General features: G+C 37.2%; 1 protein-coding gene across 1 annotated transcript; it reads left to right on the top strand.

Annotated features, from left to right (window-relative positions):
• The first annotated feature begins 941 nt into the window (after positions 1-941).
• Positions 942-5702, top strand: LOC131310535 (cytochrome P450 CYP749A22-like). Its single transcript, XM_058337607.1, has 5 exons — positions 942-1291; positions 2054-2277; positions 2375-2607; positions 2753-3131; positions 5110-5702. Exons 1-5 carry the CDS (start codon positions 1021-1023, stop codon positions 5536-5538), a joined length of 1536 nt encoding a protein of 511 aa, XP_058193590.1. The 5' UTR covers positions 942-1020; the 3' UTR covers positions 5539-5702.
• The last annotated feature ends 17952 nt before the right edge of the window (positions 5703-23654 follow it).

The following is a 23654-nucleotide window of genomic DNA, read 5'->3' as shown; positions in this document are numbered from 1 at the left end:
TACATGTTTCATGTTTCAATTGTACGTACACGTGTATCTTAAATCTCTTTATATAGATGCATGCATGTTTTTATTAGTGGATAACGTCAAAAAATGAAAGTCCGCACATTTGTGCAAATGATTTGCTTCTAGATAAAAAACAAAATGGAACATGCAAGACAAAGCTAGAAAAGAGAGAGACGTGTGACTTAATACTACTGCGTAGCGTATCAGCATATCAGCAGCTACGTACCAGTTTTGGATCATTTGATACCGCTACACTCTGTTATACTAGGTGCTTTTAAAAATTCACACCAGTATCGGCCGGGGCGTATCAGCATATCAGCAGCTACGTACCAGTTTTGGATCATTTGATACCGCTACACTCTGTTATACTAGGTGCTTTTAAAAATTCACACCGGTATCGGCCGGGTCTCATCAGTATCGCTTTAAAATAGATTTTCTGCCTTAGAGGACACTGTTTTTTTTTTTTTATCAACAAAAAGATTTTGTTAATCTCCGAATCCGAAAATTACAAAAATTAAAAGAGCAAAGGCAAAATGAAAATGAAAATTACATTTTCACAGCTACCCGAGACCCAAACGGTCGAAGACTAACAAAAACCCAAAAACAAACCCACTACCAACTAGAACCCGACATTGAATGAATCCGAAATGCTGCCACCTCCGCAGCGAGAAAACCCCGAGAACCAGCCGAATGAATTGATGCCGATCCTCGAAACGTCCCGGGAGACTATATCCGCATACTCCTCGCAAACCAACCAGTGACCAACCAACCTGCGTGGTCACTGTTTCATCTCATCCTTATCGCCTCGCACATGATGCACATGATGGAGGTATTTTGACACCTAGTTTGTCTCTAGCTGATCCCATTCATCACAAACGTTCCAACTTTATCTATGTATACAAATGTACGTCTATATATAAGTCCCACTTGAGCTAGTAAGCAACCAAGTTGGCTAGAGGTTCAAATTAAGTCAGGAAAAATAAGGGTGTGTTTGGCTGTGGAGGGTCGGGAGACATGATTATAATCTCCCTTTCAACTGGTGTCTGCATCTTTCTACTAGCAACTCTTATAGGGTTCTTACACAAAGTATGGTGGACGCCAATTCGAATTCAAAACATCATGAGGTCGCAGGGAATCAAAGGCCCTGCTTACAGATTCCTGTATGGAAATACAAAGGAGATCATCCAGATGAGAGAAGAATCCTTTAGCAATGCAATGGACTTCTCCTCTCATGAAGTTTTCCCAAGAATTTTGCCTCATATTCATGCTTGGAAGAAGCTCTATGGTATCAAAATCTTTGTTTTACCTTCCATATAGGCGTCATTGATGTTTTGTAATTCAAGATTTCTAGGCCAGTTTACGCGTATTTTTCTTCGTCATGTCCTCTATTGCGTTGTATTTGTAGTCACACGACAAGATTTGAATCTCTCAACACATAAATTTTGAGGTATGTTCGTGTGACCGCCAATGCATTTGGAGATAAAGAAATTTTTTGCCGCAAATAAGTTAAACTTTGACGCATCTAATAATGAATACAAAACATAAAAAGTGAGCACCAAATGGAAGGAACGAATAAAGGGAATAACATTTAGAGAGTGCTTTTCAATAATCCAGAGACTAAAGGCCTCCTTTGGCTAAATAGGCCAAGGTGATTTATTTTTTTGTCTTTATTCAAAAAAATTCGCTTTTGTTAGTTTTGCGTTAAATTTTTATAAATTATTCATTCGTCTCGACGAGATGAATTGAAAAAGTAAAAAACTATGATCGAAAATTATAATTTTTTGAATAAAGACAAAAATAAGCCAATAAATCTCTCTTTTTGGCTTATTTTCGTCTTTATTCAAAAAATATGAGTTTTAGTCAAAATATTTTACTTTTCTCATTCTTCTTGTCAAGATGAATCAATAATCCACAAAAGTTTGACGCAAAACTAAAAAATACGATTTTTTTTAATAAATACAAAAAAAAAAAATAGGCCACCTGGCTTAGCCGAAGGAGGCCTAATTAAGCTTTTTATTTTCTTCTGTTAATCAACCTGATGGAACAGGGAAAAATTATCTAATTTGGCATGGTCCGCAAGCCCAATTGGTTGTCATTGAACCTAAGTTGATTAAAGAGATACTCAACAATAAAGATGGAACATATCTCAAAGGAAAGCTCGATGTCATCACAAAAAAGTTAGTAGGAGACGGGATCTTTATAACAGATGGAGAAAAATGGTCGAAGCTACGCAAAATAGCCAACCATGTTTTCTACGCAGAGAGCTTGAAGGTAAAAACACTTTCTCTATTTCTTCAGTACTGCTTCAAACCAAATTGGAAGATTTTACAAAAGTTTCAAATTAAGAAGGCCTTGTGTATATATGCAGGGCATGATTCCAGCAATGATAGCGAGTGTGGAAACGATGCTTGAAAGATGGGAGCAAAATAAAGCAAAGGAGATCGATGTATATAAAGAGTCTCGGCTCTTGACAGCAGAAGTTATTTCTCGAACAGCTTTTGGGAGTAGTTACTTGGAAGGCGAGAAGATCTTCGACATGTTGACGAAATTGGGAATGATCGCAGCAAGGCATGTTTTTAGGATTCGCTTACCTGCCATGGAGTATGTTCCCCTCGCTCGCTCTCTCTCTCTCCCCTCCATATTCTAAGAAGAGAAATTGAAAAGATTATGAAACAAACCGACTTATAAGAAGCTATTGCCAAACTCGTCTATATATATATGTTAATTTACTGACTTTTGTTTGCAGGAAGTTTTTCAAATTGCGCGATGATCTTGAGTCTGATAAAATCGAGCAAGCAATTCGAGAATCCATTATGGGGATGATCGACAAACGGGCCAAGAAAATGATGAGAGGAGAAGAAAACAACTACGGTAGTGATTTTCTCGGATCCCTTATAAAGGCTAATCATGATCCTGATGAGAAGAATAGAATTTCAATAGATGATATGGTAGATGAGTGCAAGACATTCTATCTTGCTGGACAAGAAACAACAAATGGGTTATTAGCTTGGAGCATTTTCCTTCTAGCGATCCACACAGATTGGCAAGAGAAGGTCAGAAAGGAGGTGATTCAACTGATTGGCCTAGAGAGCCCAAATCCAGAGGGCATTGCAAGATTAAAGACTGTAAGCATACTCTCCTATCATCCTCTTTCTATTTTGATATCTAATGTTGTCTGGGCATCCGGATAGGCTTACAAACCTCAATTAGTTTCTAGAGATCAACCGGAGTGGACGACCTATTTAAAGTCGGACTAAAATTCCGTATGAACTGTCCCTATAAGTTTTTTTTTTTTTTTTTGTGTGGAACAACAACAATAATATTTTAATCTTTGAGCATTATGTTTACGAAGACTAAAGGGTTAAATTTAGGTGTCATACTCTTTCCTTAATTAAAGTTTTGATGGGTAGAAATAAGAACATAAGAAACAATAAACGGATAAAATGCATAAAAACACAAGGATGGACTTGGTTGCCTCTGGGTCTACATCCATGCATTCACATCGATGAGCAGAAGAATACATGATATACCCTGATCGAAAGTCTACGGGTGTGATCCCGGGTATATAAGGAACTAGGTAAGCTACTTCTAAGACCTTGGGTTTAAGTATTTTAGGTCATGTGGTGTGACTTGTTGGTCAAACTCAAGATATTGAGTTAGTAGTCTACTTGGGCCGTTACATGTGCTATCAGAGCAACCCTTGGACAAGATAGAGTGGGCTCTAGTCAGGGAAAAGACTTGTGAAATATCATGTGACTTTACCCCTCGTGAGGCCGTAAATGTGGAGAGATTGTGATACTTATTCCCCCATCAGAAGTTTATATAAGGAATCACATAATCTACTACTAGTTCAAATTTTTTGGGTCATGTGGTGTGATTTGTTGATAAAAATCAATGTAGCACTGGGCCAATAGTCTGCTTGAGGCGTTATAGAATATTAGAATAAAGGTAAAGAATCTAATGAGCTACCAATGTCCTGTAACTCTCAAGACACTCTTGGACCGTACCCTACGACTGCAATCGTAATTCTCACTAAGGCTCAGTTTGGATGGCAGGAAACTTGAGGAAGAATGAGAATGTGAAACCATGCTTTCATAATTCCGACATTTGGATGAAACAAGAATATGAATGTGAAGTCACACTATCAGGATTTTCATGTTTGGAAGAGGCAAGAATATATAGGATTGTGATTCCTGATGACACATCCGATTAGGATTCATATTATCAGATTGAGTGGGAATCTAATCCCTCTCTTACCCAATGTAAATCTTAGATTCCTGGCTCAATCAATAAAAAAAAAAGAGGAAAATTTGAGTTTGATAAATTTCCAAAAAAATTGATTCTTGCATAATATTACTAAATTAATCCAAACACTGGAATGAAATTACTTCAAGTATTGTATTCCTACGAATTTCATTCCTAATAATTATTTTCTTATTCCCACTCAATAAAATTCCAAAAAATTTGATTCCTAGTAATCACATTCTTATTTCTATTGAAGATTCCGATCATCCAAATTGAACCTAGAAGTAATCCAAAAATCCTAAATAAGCCAATATACTAAACAACGCTAAAGAACGCTTAATTAATTTGGTCGAAATAGACTTAAATCTAAATAGCTCAAACCATGCATTCGATCGAGACACGTGGGTTGCCCATTGGCTATGGATGTAATTTGGATTAAATTTAAAAGCCATAAATTCTTCTTCTTTTTTTATTGGCAAAGTAACATTTTATTAGGAATAGAGAAAATGATTCCAACCAAAAGTTAAAAATAAAGCTTAATGGACAAAGCCCAATATATCATCAGAAGGCCTAAAGTGTACTGATAAAACAAATACAACTTAAACCACCACAAAGCCAAAAAAGCACAAATCTAACAATAAAGCCTAGCCTAAAAAAAATCCAAAACCTAACACTAAGAATAACGTCCTGCCTATCCCGATTAGACAGACCAACCTCCACCACCAAACTCCGGCCTCCAAGCCACCACTGGCCACCCCTTCGGAGAAAGCATCCCTGAACCCAAGCACACCAAAATTGCCAATTTTATTTCGCATGAATATTAAATTTAGGACATAACATTTCTCTTGTTTCTTGTAGATGAGCATGATCCTAAATGAAACTCTAAGGCTGTATTCGCCTGGGATCAATCTGCTGAGTAGAGTTGAAAGGGAAGTCAGATTGGGAAAATTGATCGTTCCACCTAATACAGAATTCTACCTTCCACTTCTTGCACTCCACCATGACCCTGAGATATGGGGACAAGACGTTCACCTCTTCAAGCCAGAGAGATTCGCAGAAGGAGTGGCTAAAGCAACTAGTAACAACATTACAGGATTTATTCCGTTCGGTTTCGGTCCTCGAATGTGTGTGGGCTCAAACTTTGCAGTCAACGAAGCCAAAATAGCGATCTCGATGATTCTACAGCGCTACAAATTCACTTTGTCTCCAGATTATGTTCACGATCCGATTCAGATTATCATAGTTCGCCCCAAAAAGAAAATTCAAATCGTGCTGAGTAAGTTGTAATTTTGAGTTGTGGCATTTCTGTTTCGTGTTGATGATTGTTGGAACAAGCCATGGGCAAGGGTGTTGTTTTATTTTTTCTCTTTCCATATGATTGTGTTGAGTAAGACTGTAAGTTGTAAGCTCAAAGTGCACATGTGGTTAATGTGCTACTTGTGCTTCTATTATGTGATTCAGTGGTGACTCTAGGAGTTCGGGTGCACGGGGTCATTCATAAGTATTAATATTTGTGCCAATTATAAATAAGGAAAAAAAATCATAGTATTGACAATTAAAATTTAGTTCCAAAAAATTTCACATTAAAAATTCAAAAAATTTCACATTAAAAATTCACAAGTGTTGCGACTAATACCTAAAAGATATTGAAGGCATATACTAATAACTTTTCTTTTCGGCTCTCGACAAAAAGAAAAAAATTAGTTCATGAGCTTTTACAATTGCATTCGACGCGGTTTCATATTTTGGATTTGTTGCATTATGATCTTGTTGATAACATCAAATACTTCATTTTCAATATATGCGACCAAGCAATCATTAAACCTTTACACATCCTATTTTTCACATATTTCATTGCCGAAAGCAATGCCAACTTCACACCCGATTCTAATGGGTCGCCGTTTGTTTTTAACCAGGAGTATCCATTCCGGTAATTGTCCCGGATAATTGCTAGACTTGTCTCACAAGTGTGTCCGACAAACATATCTTCATATACATCCCTGCATTGTGGAAAAATATTGGACTGTTCGAAACAATTACCGGAGAGGACCCTGTCTCTGTATTGTGAAAAAATATTGAACTGTCCGAAACAATTGCCACAGAGGACCCTGTCCCTTTTTATGGGGAATGCCCCTTTGCTCCTGTAATCGGTTGCTTCATTGAAACTTGAGTTACCAAAAATAAATACATACAAGTACAAGTTAGTAACAGCAACTCAGATATCCAATTTTAGTGGAATATGTAAACAGAAAAACTTTTTTACAGAGCAATCCATAAATTTTGTTTACGACGCTCAATCATGCGTGTCAAAAAGTATTTTGGACGGTCCAGATTTTAAAAAAACTATTCAAGCGAATAGTTTTTTTTTTAAATTTGGATCATTGATTGTCGAAACGGACGGCTGAGATCGCTCAACTTCGCAAAGAACCGCTTTGCAACGGCTTCGTAAATAAGTTTCTCTTTATCGATTTTGAGGGGCTAAATCAATGAAAATGATATTAAGGAGGGTGGGTTGTTTGATTTAGGGTCACTTTGGCTTAAAATTAGGTAAGAGTCTTTAAGCTTCTCTAATTTGAGTTTTTTTTTAAGATACACGTTTATATTTTGAATTAATTATTTTTATTGACGAGCTGAATTTTAAAAGTAAAACACAACAACTACCAGTTCAAAGTTCAAAAAGTTTGTAAAGGCAGTTTTAATTAGTATCTTTGGGATTGTCTTCTGTAAACTTTTACCAAATTCATATCATAATTTTTTACTTACCGACTGCTCTCGTCAAGACATTGATTAATCCAATAACTTTTCATAGAAATTTAAAATCGCTAAACACTACTAATACAGACTGTCTTGAGGTGAGATGTCCCAAGCATCCCTCCGTGTGTCTGTCTCTGCGCCAAACAAAAGAGTTTTTTCTTTGGGCGAAAGTCAATAATGTACGTTAGATTAGCACCTGAGAAGAATAGTTAAACTTCTTGTCTCATTTCTCCGGGTACGTAACTGCACCCTAATGCTATTGGAAGGTTGTATTTTGTTTATTCAAGTTTTGGTTTACTCCCTCCATCCCAAATTCTTTGTCATTTTTCGATATTTGTGTCAATTTTGAATCGTTTATATCTTTTATATAAATCTACAAAAAAATATAATATGAATCTTATTTGATAATTCTCGATTAGGTCCATGATATAAAGTTTTTAAAATTATGAAAAATATTATAGAACGGAACGTATAAGCATTTAAAGATGACATAAATATCAAAAAATAACAAAGAAAATGAGATTGAGGGAGTGCAAAATTTCACGTGAATCATGAGTACGGAGATTGCTTGATTAATCATTACTCTACACTAGATGCCAGTATCATGAATCCACCTTTACCCAAAAAAAAAAAAAAAAAAAGCGATTTGAAATGTGGATTTGGTTGAATTTCTACGTCAATTCAGCTGGGCTTGATATCTTTCTAGAACTTCTAAAATTTGAAAAGCGCAGCCAAATTGATCGTTTGCGTGTCTACTTGTAATTTTTTTTTATAAATCTTCCAAAAAAATTAAGAGCCCGTTTCAGAATGCCTTCTTAAAAAATAAGTACTTATTTCACATTTTCAAACTAAAAAATAGTGTAAATGAAAAATAATTTTTTGATTTTTTTTGCACCGTATTAAAGATCTCAATGAGATCTTTCAAACAATATCCATATTGCATATTTTTAGATTTCAATAAGCCCATCATTTTTAAGCTTGAAATTGTATTCTTAAAAAATAAGTACTTATTTTACGTTCCGGAACGGGGTCTAAAAAGATTTAACGGATCACGGCACATCGACGAAGCGTCCCTTAAGAACCAGACCCAAAGGAAGGTAACTAACCAACCAAAACACCACAGAGAAAAACAATACCCAAACATCCTCTGGAACAACCCGAACAACCAGATCATCTTAAAATTGAAAGAAATAAACTGAAACTCGAGAGCATACCGAAAGGATAAACTGAAACTCAACAAAGTAGTCTTTTCTGCTGTGTTTCTCCTGTTGCAGTCATGCCCTTACAGTTACGCTCACGGTGGGATAAATGGCTGTCTTTTGGATGATCCCTCCTCTTTCCAACCCTGGTGATGGGGGGCTAAGAGGTATAGTTTTTACACTAAGGAAGGCTGTACTATGTGGAAGAACCCAAAAATGGTAAACTGATAGGAGTGTGCACTGATATCTGAGATTGAGTACACTCATTGTTTGATGGCCGCTGTAGGACTGTGTCCCGATTTTGGTAGGGGTGTGATATTGCTGTTGTTGATATTTCTTTCTAAATTAAAGCATTCTGCCACTGCTTGGAAGAGGTGTAATTACAGTCACTATGAAGATGCTGTAGGCCTGCAGGATGTGAGGAATGGTGGTTTTATATCTCCCCAAGTATTCTAGGCCTTTCTGACTGTATTTGTGGAATGGTGCTTTTGTATCACCCCAAGTATTCTAGGCCTTTCTGACTTTATTTGTGGATCCGTGTCTCTACTGCGGGTCTGTGGACTTATTTTTGGGCTTACTTCTGTTTTTTCTCTCAGCGGTTGGATCGATGTCGCCACCCTTACTTTGTGGTTTCATTCAATTTCGCATTGGATGTAATTTTTTTTTCTTTTCTTTTGGTCTTCTTTTTTTCTCAAGTTTTCTCTCTTGAGCTTAGAGCTTAGTCGCCTCGATGTACCTTTTGTTGAATTCTAATAACATCTTATTGCCTATAAAAAAAGGATAAAACCGAAACTGAAAACACAAGCCGAATCCGCCAAACCTCGATATTAAAATTCCAGAGAAAATGCATGCGGTTTCCTTGTCATTATTACAAGTGTACATGCAAGCGTAAGAAAAAGATGGTGGCGTAAGAAAAAGATGGTGGCGTAAGAAAAGATATACTCGTCATTCCGCTAATCGCATGCGGTTTCCGATTCAATAATTCTAAGTACCACCAAACAATTACCACGAAAATGCTCAAAAAAGAGAAATCACTGGTTCCGATTCACTGTGAATCTAAACCAATCTAAATCATTAATTTCTCTCTCTGGGGCATTTTCTGGTTGCGTAGCATTCCTCTTTGTTTTTCTTCGAATTTGCATTGTATGTGTCTTAGATGGAATACATGCATCTTCGTTGAGACATTTTTCTTTCTCCTTTTCGTTTTATTGAGAGAGAAACACAGAGAAATTCAACGAGGGGCAAAATAGGAGTAAACCAAATAAGTCATAAAAACATTCTGTATAAAAGTTGTAGTACAATATGTGTGTACAATTCCATTCTCTGTTTAGACAAACCTGCAAAATCTGTAAGGAGGCGGCCACTGGTAAACCTGCCGGTGGGAATGTGATTCAGAACTTTCCAAAATTTATTCGAGAATAGTAGCTAACAGTTGCAAAACAAACAATGCTGTTCTGAAGAAAAAACATGTTTCATTCATGTATCTACGTACCAATATCCAATCGATCTGAATTTTCTCAAATCTTACCAACTCAACGAGCTGAGCAATATGGCGGTTCGGATCGAATCAATAGGCCGGCGAGGGCCTAGAAATAGTCCTTACAGGAGCCTGCAAACCCAGTCAATTCTTTCGGACTTAACCTCTTAAAGCTCAGGTAGACAAAGTACTTGGAGTTATGATGTTGGGCCAAACCATTTCTAAAGCCTAAAATGAGCGTTAATTAACTCAAAAAATTCATGACCACACCATTATTAGATTGTTAAACACCAACTCATATAAAAGCTTAAGCTGTTAAGAAGAGAAGCAACTTTATTATTTATTCTGTTAGTGTTATTGGCAATTTCCGGAGTCCAACAAAACCATTGGGTTTGTAATATTTCTTTTTTCATTTGGGTTTGAGAGGTAGCTTAGTTGATTGAGTCTAGACACTCCACCCGATAGTTGAAGATTTGGAAAATTGGTTGTGCCTCAAGTCAATGCCGCACCGAAGTTTGAGAATCGATTCGAAAAGGTATAAACATACATTTCATTGAAATACATATTTCTCATGCATTGCATTTCAGTCAAACTAATATTTTTTTATATTCTCTTTATTTTCCATTTGCCCACTAAAATGTGTAATCACTTTTTATATATAGGTTCCTTATCTGAGGGGGAGTCCACGTTTTTGGGGTTTAATTGTCTTAACATTAGTAAAAGTGTTGTCTATATCTCAATTAACTTGTGTGTCCACCACATTCAGGAGAGTTAGAAGAAAGTCCAAAAATTTAAGTAAGAAATTGGCCTTATCTGATGACTGATCAGTAGCAAGCAATAGCCTTGCGCTTCCTTAGTGCTTCCACGCTCATCACCAGCACCTCACGTGACTCAACCAAGCATGCTCTTTCCTTACCCAATCACTGCCTTGTGCTAGCTGTCCTCAGCCTTATCCGATCTTCTCTTAATTTGATCTGGCCATTCTGGGCCTGGCCGTTCATTTCCTTACGCGCTAGCAAGGCGCTTCCAGCGCTAGGTAGCGCGTACTCGGTATAAAACATTCCAACCCTCATTTTCTGCAGGCAGATCGAAAAATCTTATTCTCTCTCTAGGGTTTTCACACTCAAGCACCCACTTTGCATTTTGGATGACTTAGATCTTGTATCTTGTTCATCTTCATTTTAATCTAGAGAAATACTTTCATTCCCATGTATTCTCTCTAGGTTGAATTAGTTTTTGCAAAAATCTTTATTTTACAAAACCCACTTTTGCATTAGCTCACTTACAGGGAGAAAATTTTTTTCTCTTTTGTTCTTTGTGATTTTGATGCATTAAAATGATTTAAACTTTGTGTTTGATTATTATTTTTTTTTTTTTGTCAATCTAGAGTTATTTTCTAATACTCCATAAATACACTCTAGATTGATTATTTTTATCAAAAATCATCATCATTACCATATCATGGATTGGTGCCTTTGTTCCTACATGAGCCGGATGGGTCCGGTGCCGAGTTGATTCGGAGAGCAAGATGTTGGAGCTTGTGGAGTCCATTGAATCGAAGAAGGAGTACGGGGTACTACATCAAGAGGTGGAGTTAGGTGTCGCAAGGGGCTTGTGGGTAATCCCTAACTTGGTTATCTCTTGTAAACCTTTTTGATTAATGGAAATTTGTAGGACTAGGCTGTGGTTTTATGCTTAGGGTGTGTTGACCCTAAGTAGTTTCCACGTATATCCTCATATTTGCGTTCTTTAGATTTATTGCTATTGACTTTAATTGTTAAATTGTTAGAATAGCATAGAACTTGGTTAATGGATTAAAATTGGAGGTTGCGTGAATTTTTAATTGGCTGTCCTATTCACCCACCCACCCCCCAAGGACTTAATAGCGCATTACATAATTTCATATTCCTTCAACACGCCTCCTCACGTACGTGTAGCAATGCTCTCCTCTATGAGCCGGCTAAACACGTGTAAATTTTTTAACATTAGTTAGGCGGTGGAATTCGAACACAGGATCTATTGTCTGCTCTGATACCATATTAGATTGTTAACCACCAACTCATCTAAAAGCTTAAGCTGTTAGAGGGAATGGCAACTTTATTGTTTATACCTTCAACAACTATGATCTATGCATGATTTATGTGCACAATTTTTTTTTTTTTTGCCACAACGATAACAGATGGTTATAGATCCAAGAATCACATCAAGAGGAAACTTTATCTCTAAACAAGGGATCAAGAAACCAAATAGAAGAGGATTCAATTCAAAGACTACACTCAATTCCAACTAAACCCATCGCTCTAAACAGATGGAGTACTGCAGAAAATAACCAAAAACACCCACACAGGGGTGATAGAAGCCCTACAAATTGGGAGAAATCCTACACAGGAAACACCAAAGAAAATGACCAGAAAAAAAAGAAAAAGAAAAACAGGTAACGGAACCGGACGAAATCTGCCGTACTGTAACAGACTTCATCCACCTACCTAGATCTCCCACTTCGGCGGAAGGAAGATGCCTCTGGCAACCACGATTTACAAGCCAGTACATCCAAAAGCCATCGAACTGCACAGCGAAAGAAGCGGAGGAGGGGCGGCGGATGGTGGTTTGGAGAGGAGGAGGATGGTGGTGAAGGGAGAAAGAGAGAAAACCTCCGAAATCTAGAATCAAGAGATTGAAAATCCCACGAGGGGAAAAATCCCCTCCAGTTACACATTAGGGCATCAAACCCTTGGGGGGGAGGGGAAGGAGAGAGATGGGGGGTGACGACTTCTTTGGGGTTAGGGGGGGTGGTGGTGGTTGTTGTTGTTGTTGTTGTTGTTGGAAAGCGCTAATTTATTTATTTATCCTATATGTGCACAATTGTTGTACATGTAGAGTAGTCTTGCTAGGGGTGTTACAAATATTAGTATACGGGTAAAGAATCTAATGAGCTATCGATGTTATGTAACTCTCTCAAGACACTCTTGGACCGTATCCTAGGACTGCCGATCGTAATTCTCATCAGAGATAATCCAATTAAGAATCCTAAATAAGCCAATATACAGAACAACGCTAAAGAACGCTTAATTTGGTTGAAATAGACTTACAATCTAAATAGCTCAAACCATTAAATCGAGACACGTGGGTTGCCATTGGCCATAGATGTAATTTTGGGGAAGGGATTCCAACTAAAAGTTGAAAAATATTGCCTAATGGACAAAGCTCAATACAACAACTGAAGGTCCAAAGTGCCCAGATAAAACAAATACAGCTCAAACAACCAAAAGACCTAAAAAAATACCCAAAGAAAACCCAAAACATAGTTCTAAGGATTACCTCACTGCCTACTTCGATCAAACAGACCAACCTCCACCACCGAACTCCACCAAGCCACCACTGGTCACCCCTTCGGAGAAAGCATCCCTGAACCCAAGCACACCAAAATTGCCAATTTTATTTCGCACAAATATTAAATTTAGGACATAACGTTTCTCTTGTTTCATGTAAATGAGCATGATCCTAAATGAAACTCTAAGGCTGTATTCACCAGCGATCAATTTGCTGAGAAGAGTTGAAAGGGAACTCAGATTGGGAAAATTGATCATTCCAGCTAATACAGAATTCTACCTTCCACTTCTGGCACTCCACCATGACCCTGAGATATGGGGACAAGACGTTCACCTCTTCAAGCCAGAGAGAGATTCGTAGAAGGAGTGGCTAAAGCAACTAGTAACAACATTACAGGATTTATTTCGTTCGGTTTCGGCCCTCGAATGTGTGTGGGCTTAACTTTGTAGCCAACGAAGCCAAGATAGGGCTCTTGATGATTCTACAGCGCCATCAGTTCACTTTGTCTCTAAATTATGTTCACGATTTTATTCAGATTCTCGTAGTTCGCCCACGAAAGGGAGTTCAAATCGTGCTGAGTAAGTTGTAATTTTGAGTAGTGGAATTTCTATTTCGTTTTGATGATTGTTGGAACAACAAGCCATTGATGCATTTTGGGCGAGGCTGTCGTTTTATTTTCTCTCTTCCCATATGATTGTTCGTGTTGATTGGTTAAACCCATACTAGCTTGATTTCTCAATGTTTGTACCATTGATTGGTTAAGTCCACTTTGACCCCCTATATTTTGAGCTATGTGCGAATACCTCGCTCATAGTTTAAAAATTAGCACATAACCTATCCGAAGTTATTTTGTACGTTTCTTTAAAGGCGTCATGGTCTTTATCCTTGATTAAAAATTAAAAAGGAATATTTAAATATTCATCCTCTTTATCCATGTCATGTAAGAATTCATCCCGCCCTTTTTTCATAGTTATGTTTTCATCCTTTTAGTGTGTGAATTACCTTTCTTACCCTTTTCACTATGATATACATATATTATGTTATATTGCTTTCCTAATTTAGTGGGATTGGATTTGATTGTTTTCCCAATTTAGTGGGATTGGATTGGATTATTTTCCTAATTCAATGTTATATTGCTTTCCTAATTTAGTGGGATTGAATTTGATTGTTTTCCCAATTTAGTGGAATTGGATTGGATTATTTTCCTAATTCAATGGGATTTGGTAAATTTCAATATGATTGATTACTTATTTTTAGGAATATAACATGATAAGTTGACCACGTATTTGCATTTTTTCTTCATTTTTCAAGTTGGCCAACCAGATAATAGAAAGTCATATTTTTCATTGATCTTATTACATGGAACATGGCTAAATTACCGTAAAAATATATATAACATGACATTCAAACCGTTACATGGTTAAATTACCATGACGATTACTTCGTGGACACAATTAATATCCCATGATTCGAACAAATATTTCATAGTAAATGATTCAAATAAACAAAAAACCATTCAATCTGTGTATTGTCAAGGAAACCTTCATTAATAATCATGGTAAGAATACCCAAACAAGCCATAAATAAAAAAAAAATCAACGAACAAGATGAGAAAAAAAAACATGAATACTCAATCGCCAATTCATGGTTAATCACTACAACACGAATGGGCTATAGCGAGGAAATATGGCGAGAAAAATGAATTTCCTTGCTAAAAGTATATTATATGAAAGGAAATTCAATTTCGTCGCCTTTTCTAGCGAGGAAACAAATTTCCTCGCCAAAAAGCCTTTTTTAGCGAGGAAAATAGTTTTTCTCGCAAAAATGTTACATTTGGCGAGGAAAATCTGTTTTCCTCGCCAAATGTAACCTTTTTGCAAGAAAATATTTTTCCTCGCCAAATGTAACTTTTCGATGAGAAAATATTTCGTCACCTTTTTTAGGATTCATTTTTTTTATATATAAGTTATTATTAATTATATTCCTATGTATTTTGTAATATCACGACGGTATGACATAATAAACTATACCATTATGATATTTATTAAAATAAAAAAGTGTTAAAAGGGAACAAATAGTTTTCATCACCAATCGCATTGAATTGGTGAAGAAACCTCGTATTTGTCACTTTTCGTATTCTAGTTATCAGTGAAAGATATCTTGAAGTGTAGGTATCGATGATTTTTTCATAATAGTGAAAAACTCAACAGAAGATAAAGTTAAAAATATCTTAAGTTACTGATGTTGTATTTAAAATATCTCAAAGTTGGATCATCACAATTCTATTTTCAGAACATCTACATAAAAATGCACTATTTCACAAAAAATACACTATTTCATATGTATTGTGCATTCATGCTGTAATTTTTTTTTCCCCTGAAAATAGTTTGTTGATTTTTATTTAAACCAACTTAGGTGATTGTAATGGCATTTCTTTATAACCAGATAAATATGTTAAGTATTAATTTCAAATGCAATTTTGTAAGTATCATGGATAATTTTATTTATACATATACATATTGTGTGTGTGTGTGTGTGTGTGTGAGAGAAGAGAGAGAGAGAGAGAGAGAGAGAGAGAGAGAGAGAGAGAGAGAGAGAGAGAGAGAGAGAGAGAGAGAGAGAGAGGCAATTTAAAATTTTAAAAAATTTATTAAAGATTAAAAAATTAAAAAAGTATGTTCTTTAGTGCTTTTAGGATGATCTTATATGAATATTTATAAATTTTGTTCATATTATTATAGCGATGATGAAAAAAATTACAAGTCTACAATACCCTTTGTATTTGACAAAAAAAAAAGGTCAAACTCACTTTTAAAATTAGAAAATGAGGGTGATGCTTCTTGTTATTCATAATCTGATATTAAAATATTAGTACTAAGTACAAAAAAAATTTACCCTGAAAATAACAATTAGTGGTTGAGATTCACTTTGATATATAGGGTCCCACACATCAAACTGAATCTCAACCACTAGTTGCTCTTTTCGGGGCACTCTGAGGTAAATTTTCTTTTCCCTAACTTTTCGTTGAAATATATCTCAAGCTTATGACGACAAAATTAATCTCATTCCATAAAAGTTAGGATTATCCCATAAAAAAATGAGAATAATAATACATATTATTAGTTCTTCAAAAGTTGTTAGATAAAATTGTTGTGCTAGCAAAAAATTAACTTGTTCAAATAAAGTTTAGACACTATAAAACTACAAAAAGTAGAAAGGCCAAAATTAATGTTGAAAAAATTAATTTGGAGTGGTGAAAGAGATAATATATAAATAAAGTTTCACCTATTTCACAGAAAGTACAGTGTAGCGTGGTTGGTAGTTGCTTCGCGTCTTATGGGAGAGGTCCAAGGTTCGAGTACCAGCAGCTGCAAAAAGCGCGGAGAGAACTTCTGTTTTGGGATTCTTTTAGTTTAGCGAGGAAAAAATTTCCTCGCCTATTGATAAATTCGTAGCCTATTTGATGACAAATGGTATTTGCAAGGAAAAAATTTAGCGAGGAATTTAAGCATTTAGCGAGGAATTTATTTTCCTCGCTAATACTTTTTGCGACAGTGTTTTAGTGAGGAAAACTGGCGACAAAATTTTTCCTCGCTAATACATTTTGCGAGGAAATCAGATGCTTTTGTGAGGAAACTAAATCCTCACTATAGCCCTTTCGTGTTGTAGTGAATAAACCATGAATACCCAAACCATATAAACAAAAAAAAAAACTTCAAATCATTACATCTTGAAGATTTGCTCCGGCGACAACGATAACGCCCACTTCTCCGTTAAACTTCATTGACGATAGAAGATGATTGATTGGCGAAAGGGATGAGGGAATCGGTCGACAGCAACGGTACCGAAGGAAGATTTCTGTCGGCTTCATTGATGACGACGGAGGATGATTGATCGGCGAGAGGGAGAAGGGAAACGGCGGCGATAAAGCGGAAGACGTCGGACGACGAGTGGATCGCCGCCCACCGGAGGACGTGTGAATGGCGGCGGTTGTTTATGGAGGACTTTGGAGAGAGAGAGAGAGAGAGAGAGAGAGAGAGAGAGAGAGAGAGATGCTTACTTATATATAATCCCACCCGAATTTTTGGGATCCATAATTTTAGGGATTGAACGGAAATTGTGGGACGGGATGGAAAAGATTATGTTTTGGTCTCATTTTCTGGTATATATATATATATTAGGGGCACTTTTGGTATAAAAAAAACAGAGATGAAATCATAAGTATTCAAAAAATGGAGGATGAATACTTAAGTTGGATGAGATTTGAGAATGGATAATTAAGTCTCCCAAATTAAAAAAGGCAATGCATGCACCCAGACGACCGCTATGAGCACGGATAAAATGAAAAAAAAATCTACTAAGCCGATAACAGTAGTCACTTGTCTGGAAAGATTGAAACGAAAAGCCAACAAAGGAGTCTTGAGTAGTTGTGCAATACAAATTTTTACACAAAAAAGGGTGCCATACTCAAATACAAAGTGTTACCAAAAAGGTATCCAAACTCAAACTCAAATACAAATTGTTCCAAGAAATCATCCCACAACAAAAACATACCATCCATGGTATATACAACTTGTTTTCTACTTCATGTCTGGATCCATGACCAATAACATCCAAATTTTCATAATCCAAAAGAGATAATATTTAATATATGTCTTCATTTGGGGGCCACAGTTCGTTAATTACCGATATGAATCATTCATCTTGTAGGACCCGCAGAGAAATATTCGTAATTGGAAAATTAGCTTCACCAGACATCATCGATAGGTGTATTAAAATTAAAATTTTGGTTTATAAAACGGATGGTCATGGACAGTTTAACTTGACAGGATCAGACCGTCCATTTTATAAACTAAAATTCAACTTTTGATTGATCTATCGATATTCAATCAAGCTAGTTTTTTGCGTGAATAAACTACACTATGGGCCCTATAAGATGAACGGTTTGAATTATAATAATAAACGCATGGTGGGGTCCATAACGGGCAGTGGTGGAAAACCCACCATTTTTCCACCACCAGCGGAACAAATTTAATCTCAATCCAAAAAGGTTATAACTTAGAAGTATGTTTCAGCTACCATTGTAAACAATTCAAACAACTCAGTGGAAAAGAAATTAAAATCTTTATTCTTTGATAACAATTTATATTAAATTTGCCGTAAAATTTTCTTACATCAACAATTTTGCCAATAACCAAGGAAAAAATCATCTACACATGGTCACATTGAAGCTCATGATAAGCACTCAAATAGATGGTTTGATTACCTAATTTAACATAACCTTAAAAATTTCAAAGGTGAAAGCTTTTGCCGAAAGATAAACCGCTCACCCTTTTTCGAGAGTGTAATTACCCAGCTCAATCATACCAGCTAATACAAAAAACGAAAACAAATAGGTGATCAGACGAACAAAGAACGAAAACATTTAATTAGCAAAAAATGCAAAATATCAACCATTTCATAACTCATTTCGTACATGCCCTAATCATACAAAACATTTCAAAATAAAACACACCCGAGATTTTTTGAAATCAGCTTTGTTGAAATACTCACAGATCAGTCAGTCCCCTAGCTTCTTTGGTAGGGCTGAAAAAAACCAAGCTGCTCGCGATTAGCTTGTGGCTCGACTCGTTAAGGTTTGATTTGACTTGTTTAGTAATCGAGCCGAGCTCGAGTTTTAGGCCCATTTACTAAACAAGCTCGGCTCGACACGCATCTACTGACATTCGCAACAGAAAATCTATCTTTATCAAGAAAGCTCGTATGACGATGGATACTAGTTCTCTATTTAAAGTGATAGTTCTACCACCATTTGGTCGTTTAGTGTTTTGCTACAGTTAGTTGTAAATAAAATTTTGCTATTGTAGCCACTCCCTTTTTTACTTGTTCAGCTTCGAAATTTCAATTTGTTAAGATGATATTATCGTTATACCTTTCACATCGGCTTTCACCTTAACTTTTCAAAATTATTTTGTCACTCAGTATATTTTTAAAAGGACAAAATGATAATTGTACAAAGTTTTACCCATTAAATTTTTAAATGGGGTCGCAAACGTGTTGACATATTGGCATTCTGGTATGATTCTTTCATTTTGTCCGTCTTCTCCCTCTCTCCTCTCTTTTTTTCAACACCATTCCCCCTGTCTGTTGCTTTTCTTCTCTCCCGGCTCCTTTCCCTTGCACCTCCTTTCTCGGTTGTGGCTTCTCTTTCCTTTCAATCTCTAGTCGGCCTTCTCCTAGGTGTCCGATTTTGGCCCAACGGCAAGGTGGATCGGGTGGTTTGGGCAGCTTTGGTCGGCATTCTCCCGCCATGGTTTTTGTTGGGTGTCATGGTCCTCGCCTAACGGCATGGGTACGTTGAGCTTCCGCGACAGCTTGGTACATGGTGTGCACCGGGTGTCCCTCAGTCGGGGTTTCAGTGGCAGTTTGGTGGCTATCGGAGGCGGCTGTCTGGTGGTGGTGGTGGCCTTGCTGTCTATTCAGGTGGGTAGCAGTGGTGGCCGTGAATGAAGATTCTCAATAGATTAGGGTTATGTTTTGGATTTTCTTGGGCCGGGCTTAGCTCACTTTTGTGGACTAGATTTTTTTTTTTTGCTTAATTGTATAATATGGGCATTTTAGGCCCACATGTGTTTTGGCATCTTTGATTGAAATCATCTTCCCATTTTTCCTAATAATAACATGTTATTTTGCCGATAAAAAAACTTTTTAAGACGGACATACATTATGGGACATTCCAAAATAGAAAAATGGACTCTTATTTGGCGACTGAAGGGTATAATTTTCTCTTAGAGAGCAATTGTTGTTGGTTACTACATTTTCAACTCTTTTTTTTTTTTCTGTTAACTCAACAAAAACGTCTAACTGTATGTGTGTTTATACCCGTTTTTGTCATCAAATTTCGGACTAGCGCTGGAGGGCCATTTAATTAAATATTAATTAAATTGAGCCGATATTTATGAGTTTCTCAAGCTAAAAATTAATAGACTATATTAATTTCATGATTAGGAGCAAGCCCGATTAATTTAAGTCCAAGTGAAAGCCCCGAACAGTGAAGTTATTATTCGGAGCTTTAGAAAAGAGTGGTGGCAACTGGCATGTGTTTGTTCCAAAAGGGCAATGGCCCACGATGCAAGAGCAGTTGGGTTTTTACTTGGAAGTTACAAGCAAGTATGGACACTTGGCATCCAAAGAGCTAAGAAGGGAAGTTAATTGTCAAAGACATGGGACACTTGTCATCATACAACCACTCCCCATATCTCAATTTATTCGGCCATTCTTCCACAATTTAGGCTACTTCTTTTCTCTTTTCTGCACCACCTTCGAGCCTATAAATAGCAGAATCATAGACGAAGAAAAGGGTCCAACACCAATTAAAATTCAGCGCTTCAAAATATTTTCTTACTTTTAGCAAAGTAGACTATCGAATACCTTATATTCACCGGCCCTTGTGCCACCCCTTTTACTTTTATTTGTACTCAAACTTTATTATCACGGTGTAATAAAGTTCACAATTTACGACCTTCGCATTTTCTATACGACTAGAAAATTCTAAGTCCACAATAGTGTGGCAAATCACGAACCGACTTGTGATCATTATCCTTTGGATCACACACAATCGCTCTACAAGTTAGAAGTCACGATTCACGGTAATCGTCATCCGAAGTTAGGCGCTACAAGTCTTCGCATGCCCGCACTCAACCAACAAACGCTTGCAAACGTATCCGCGCCTTGCACGGCGTACGTGTGTCAAAAATGATAGTTTTCATTGGTACACCCAATGGGACCCTAGTCATTTCAAGGGGCATTACGTTGATTCATTCACATGTCAATTCAATACGTTGAATTGGATGTTGAGATTCGGCATTGTAAAGAAGAAATTCGTTGGTGCGATGAAAAAGTACATTGACAAGCTTGAACACGAAAGCTATCGCCTTGATTGTGAGAGGCGTCGACTCAAGCCTACAGAGGATTGGTTTCTTGATGCACAAAACTGCTACAACGATGTCATTCGAGGGCTTGAAGATGAAGTTGACAGGTTTGAAGATGAGGATCGCCAATATTTGCGCTATGAGGTAAACCGTCTTTTTAGTGCCAAATCACATGGCTATTCAAGTATCATATATTCAGCCCTGCCCGAACAACATGAATTCCAAAACGGTGGGCTTGGTGATTCTCCTATTGAGAGCTTTGAGGGCCATGTTGAAGAAAATATGAGCATTCAGTCTTGTACAATTGCATCTGACGAAGAACTCTCACAGGAGTTCATAGATCCCTTGCATGCATCTTTGCCTAAGATTAAATAATGGGTAATCAACTCCAATAAGTCCCTTGAGGACTCCAACAAGGCCATTCAAAAATTAATGGCTAATCTCAAAGATAGGGAGTCAACTCCTATTCCACCACGAATATCACAATTTAGCACTTTAGGCCAAACTTCAAGCTTGAATGTATCTAAGCAAGCTTCTAGTGAGCACTCCAGGCCTTTAGGTTTCTCTCAGTCCTTAACTTCTGAAAGCCCTATACTCGGGGGGCAAAGAGGCCAAAGAATTGAACTCGGGGGGCAAGAGTCTTAACAAGCTTCCAGCAAGCACACTAGGCCTCCAAGCTTCTCTCAGTCCTTAACTTTTAAAAGTCCTGCATAGGGGGGTAAAAATCTCAGTTCAGCCCTTTGAGGATTCCCGAACAGCGGCAAGGTCTGGATGATAAACATCAAAATGATCAAGGCAACAGTCTTAGATCTGAGCGCAACAGCTAACATTCAGGAGTGTTCCAAAAAAATTTGGATGATAAGCTATTTCCATGCCTAGAGGAGCAAAAAGATAGGTCTATTTCATTGCAAAGGGAGCAAGATCTCAGACCTGTAATAGGCCAGAACATAGAAAGTCCTATTATGAGGAAAGATCAAACCATTCTCTCCTCTTAAGAGCTTTCTCAAGCGTCTAGAGACCTACCACATCCAGATTCACTCCTAGGCAGTGTGCAAATCATTGATGCAAGTCAGGAAGGATCCAGACCTACTATTAGCCCTATGGGCAGGACTAAATTGCATGTTGTACCCGTTCTAGAATAGGAGGAACAAAATGAAGAGGAGGAAAGCGACGGCACTCTAGGGCTTGATCACGATTCATTTGTAATCGGAGATCCCCCTCCTCCCCCGGTTAATGAAGGCTTTTTTGGCATTGTCCAAATTGACAAAAGGCATTACAAGCATAGGCCAATGGTAGGCCTTAAAGTTGTGGATCTACGTCAGCATTGGATTTGTGGGGCAAATCAAAAGCAGGTCTTATTCACTTGACTTACGCAAAAACATCATGGTTGTAAAAAGGGCTAAGTAGCCAATGAAAAGTCCTTCAAAGGCTGAACATATATCTCTAAAATGTTCGGCCAAGGCCTATCAGTCATTGAGTAAGCCCCATTAGAGTTTTACTAGGCCTTTTCCGCAGAGGTGGAGGCCTTTTCATTTCATTGAGCAGGCCTAAATTATTATCATACGAGTTCAAAGCAGAGGTTTAGGCCCTCCAATCTATTTTTAGTCCTTACTAGGTCTTCTCATGGTTCTATGGTTTCTCTATAACCGGGCTTGGACACAGGACTCTATTGATTTACAAAGGCCTTTTCCGCAGAGACGAAGGCCCTTTGAGCCATTTGTTTAGTCCTAAACCACTATTATAAGCAATCCAAGCGGGAGTTTAGACCTTTCAACATACTTGAAGGCCTTTTTGAGCTCTTTGGATAGGACTGAATCACTATTATAAATGCTCAAAGTGGAGGTTCAGTCCTTCCAATATATTTTTAGTCCTTGCCAAGGCCTTTGCATGGTTCAATCATTTTCCTACGATTAGACCTGAACAGAGGCCTTTGTTGGTGTAAATAGGCCTGATAAAAGACGATATTCACACCCTTGAAATTCAGCTTTGATATAGGAGTGAGCATCAACCAATCACTCTAAATGGCCTTGGAAGATGTAGATTGAGGCTTTTATCTCTAAGAGAGACCTTTGAAAGGCCTGTCCAAAGATAGCCAGTAGACTCCTTCCAAGGTATGAATTCAGAGGATTTTGTCAAAGGCCTGAAGAACATATGAAAGATGTCTAATGCCTAATAAGTCCATAGGCAAGGCAAACAAAAGAAGATATGCTAAAATAGGATTCAAGGCTTATTTGGATGCCATAAACAGTTTTCATTTTTTATACATGCCTTGATCCTAAAAGTAAAGAATCAGGGCATGGGGGTAATGTTTATACCCGTTTTTGGCACCAAATCTCAAACTAGCGCTAAAGAGCCATTTAATTAGATATTAATTAAATTGAGCCGATATTTATGAGTTTCTCGAGCTAAAAATTAATGGGCCACAAGTCTTGGCATACCCGCACTCAACCAATCAACGCTTGCAAACGCATTCGCGCCTTGCACAGCATACGTGTGTCAAAAACGAGAGTTTTCAATGAGTTATTTATAAAATATCCGATTTGGTCTGAAAAAAATTCACAAAATCAGACTTGGCTGTTTGCGTTTAATTACAAGTGTACAAGCGTAAGAAAAGATGGTGGTGGAACATTCAAGGAGGAGGAAGAACACGGTGTAATTGTAAGCATACAACCGTAAGTAAAGCATGGTGTAATTTCATGGTGTAACTTACAA

Source organism: Rhododendron vialii, chromosome 12a (genome assembly GCF_030253575.1).
Source record: "Rhododendron vialii isolate Sample 1 chromosome 12a, ASM3025357v1".
Lineage (NCBI taxonomy): Eukaryota > Viridiplantae > Streptophyta > Magnoliopsida > Ericales > Ericaceae > Rhododendron > Rhododendron vialii.
The sequence above is the reverse complement of the archived record's forward strand: the minus strand, read 5'-3'. Positions and strand labels throughout refer to the sequence as shown.

Coding starts and splice junctions, on each gene's coding strand:
- LOC131310535 (XM_058337607.1), top strand. CDS start 1,021: ATGATTATAATCTCCCTTTCAACTGGTGTCTGCATCTTTCTACTAGCA. Junction 1,292..2,053: donor TGCTTGGAAGAAGCTCTATG/GTATCAAAATCT, acceptor CTGATGGAACAG/GGAAAAATTATCTAATTTGG. Junction 3,132..5,109: donor GCATTGCAAGATTAAAGACT/GTAAGCATACTC, acceptor TGTTTCTTGTAG/ATGAGCATGATCCTAAATGA.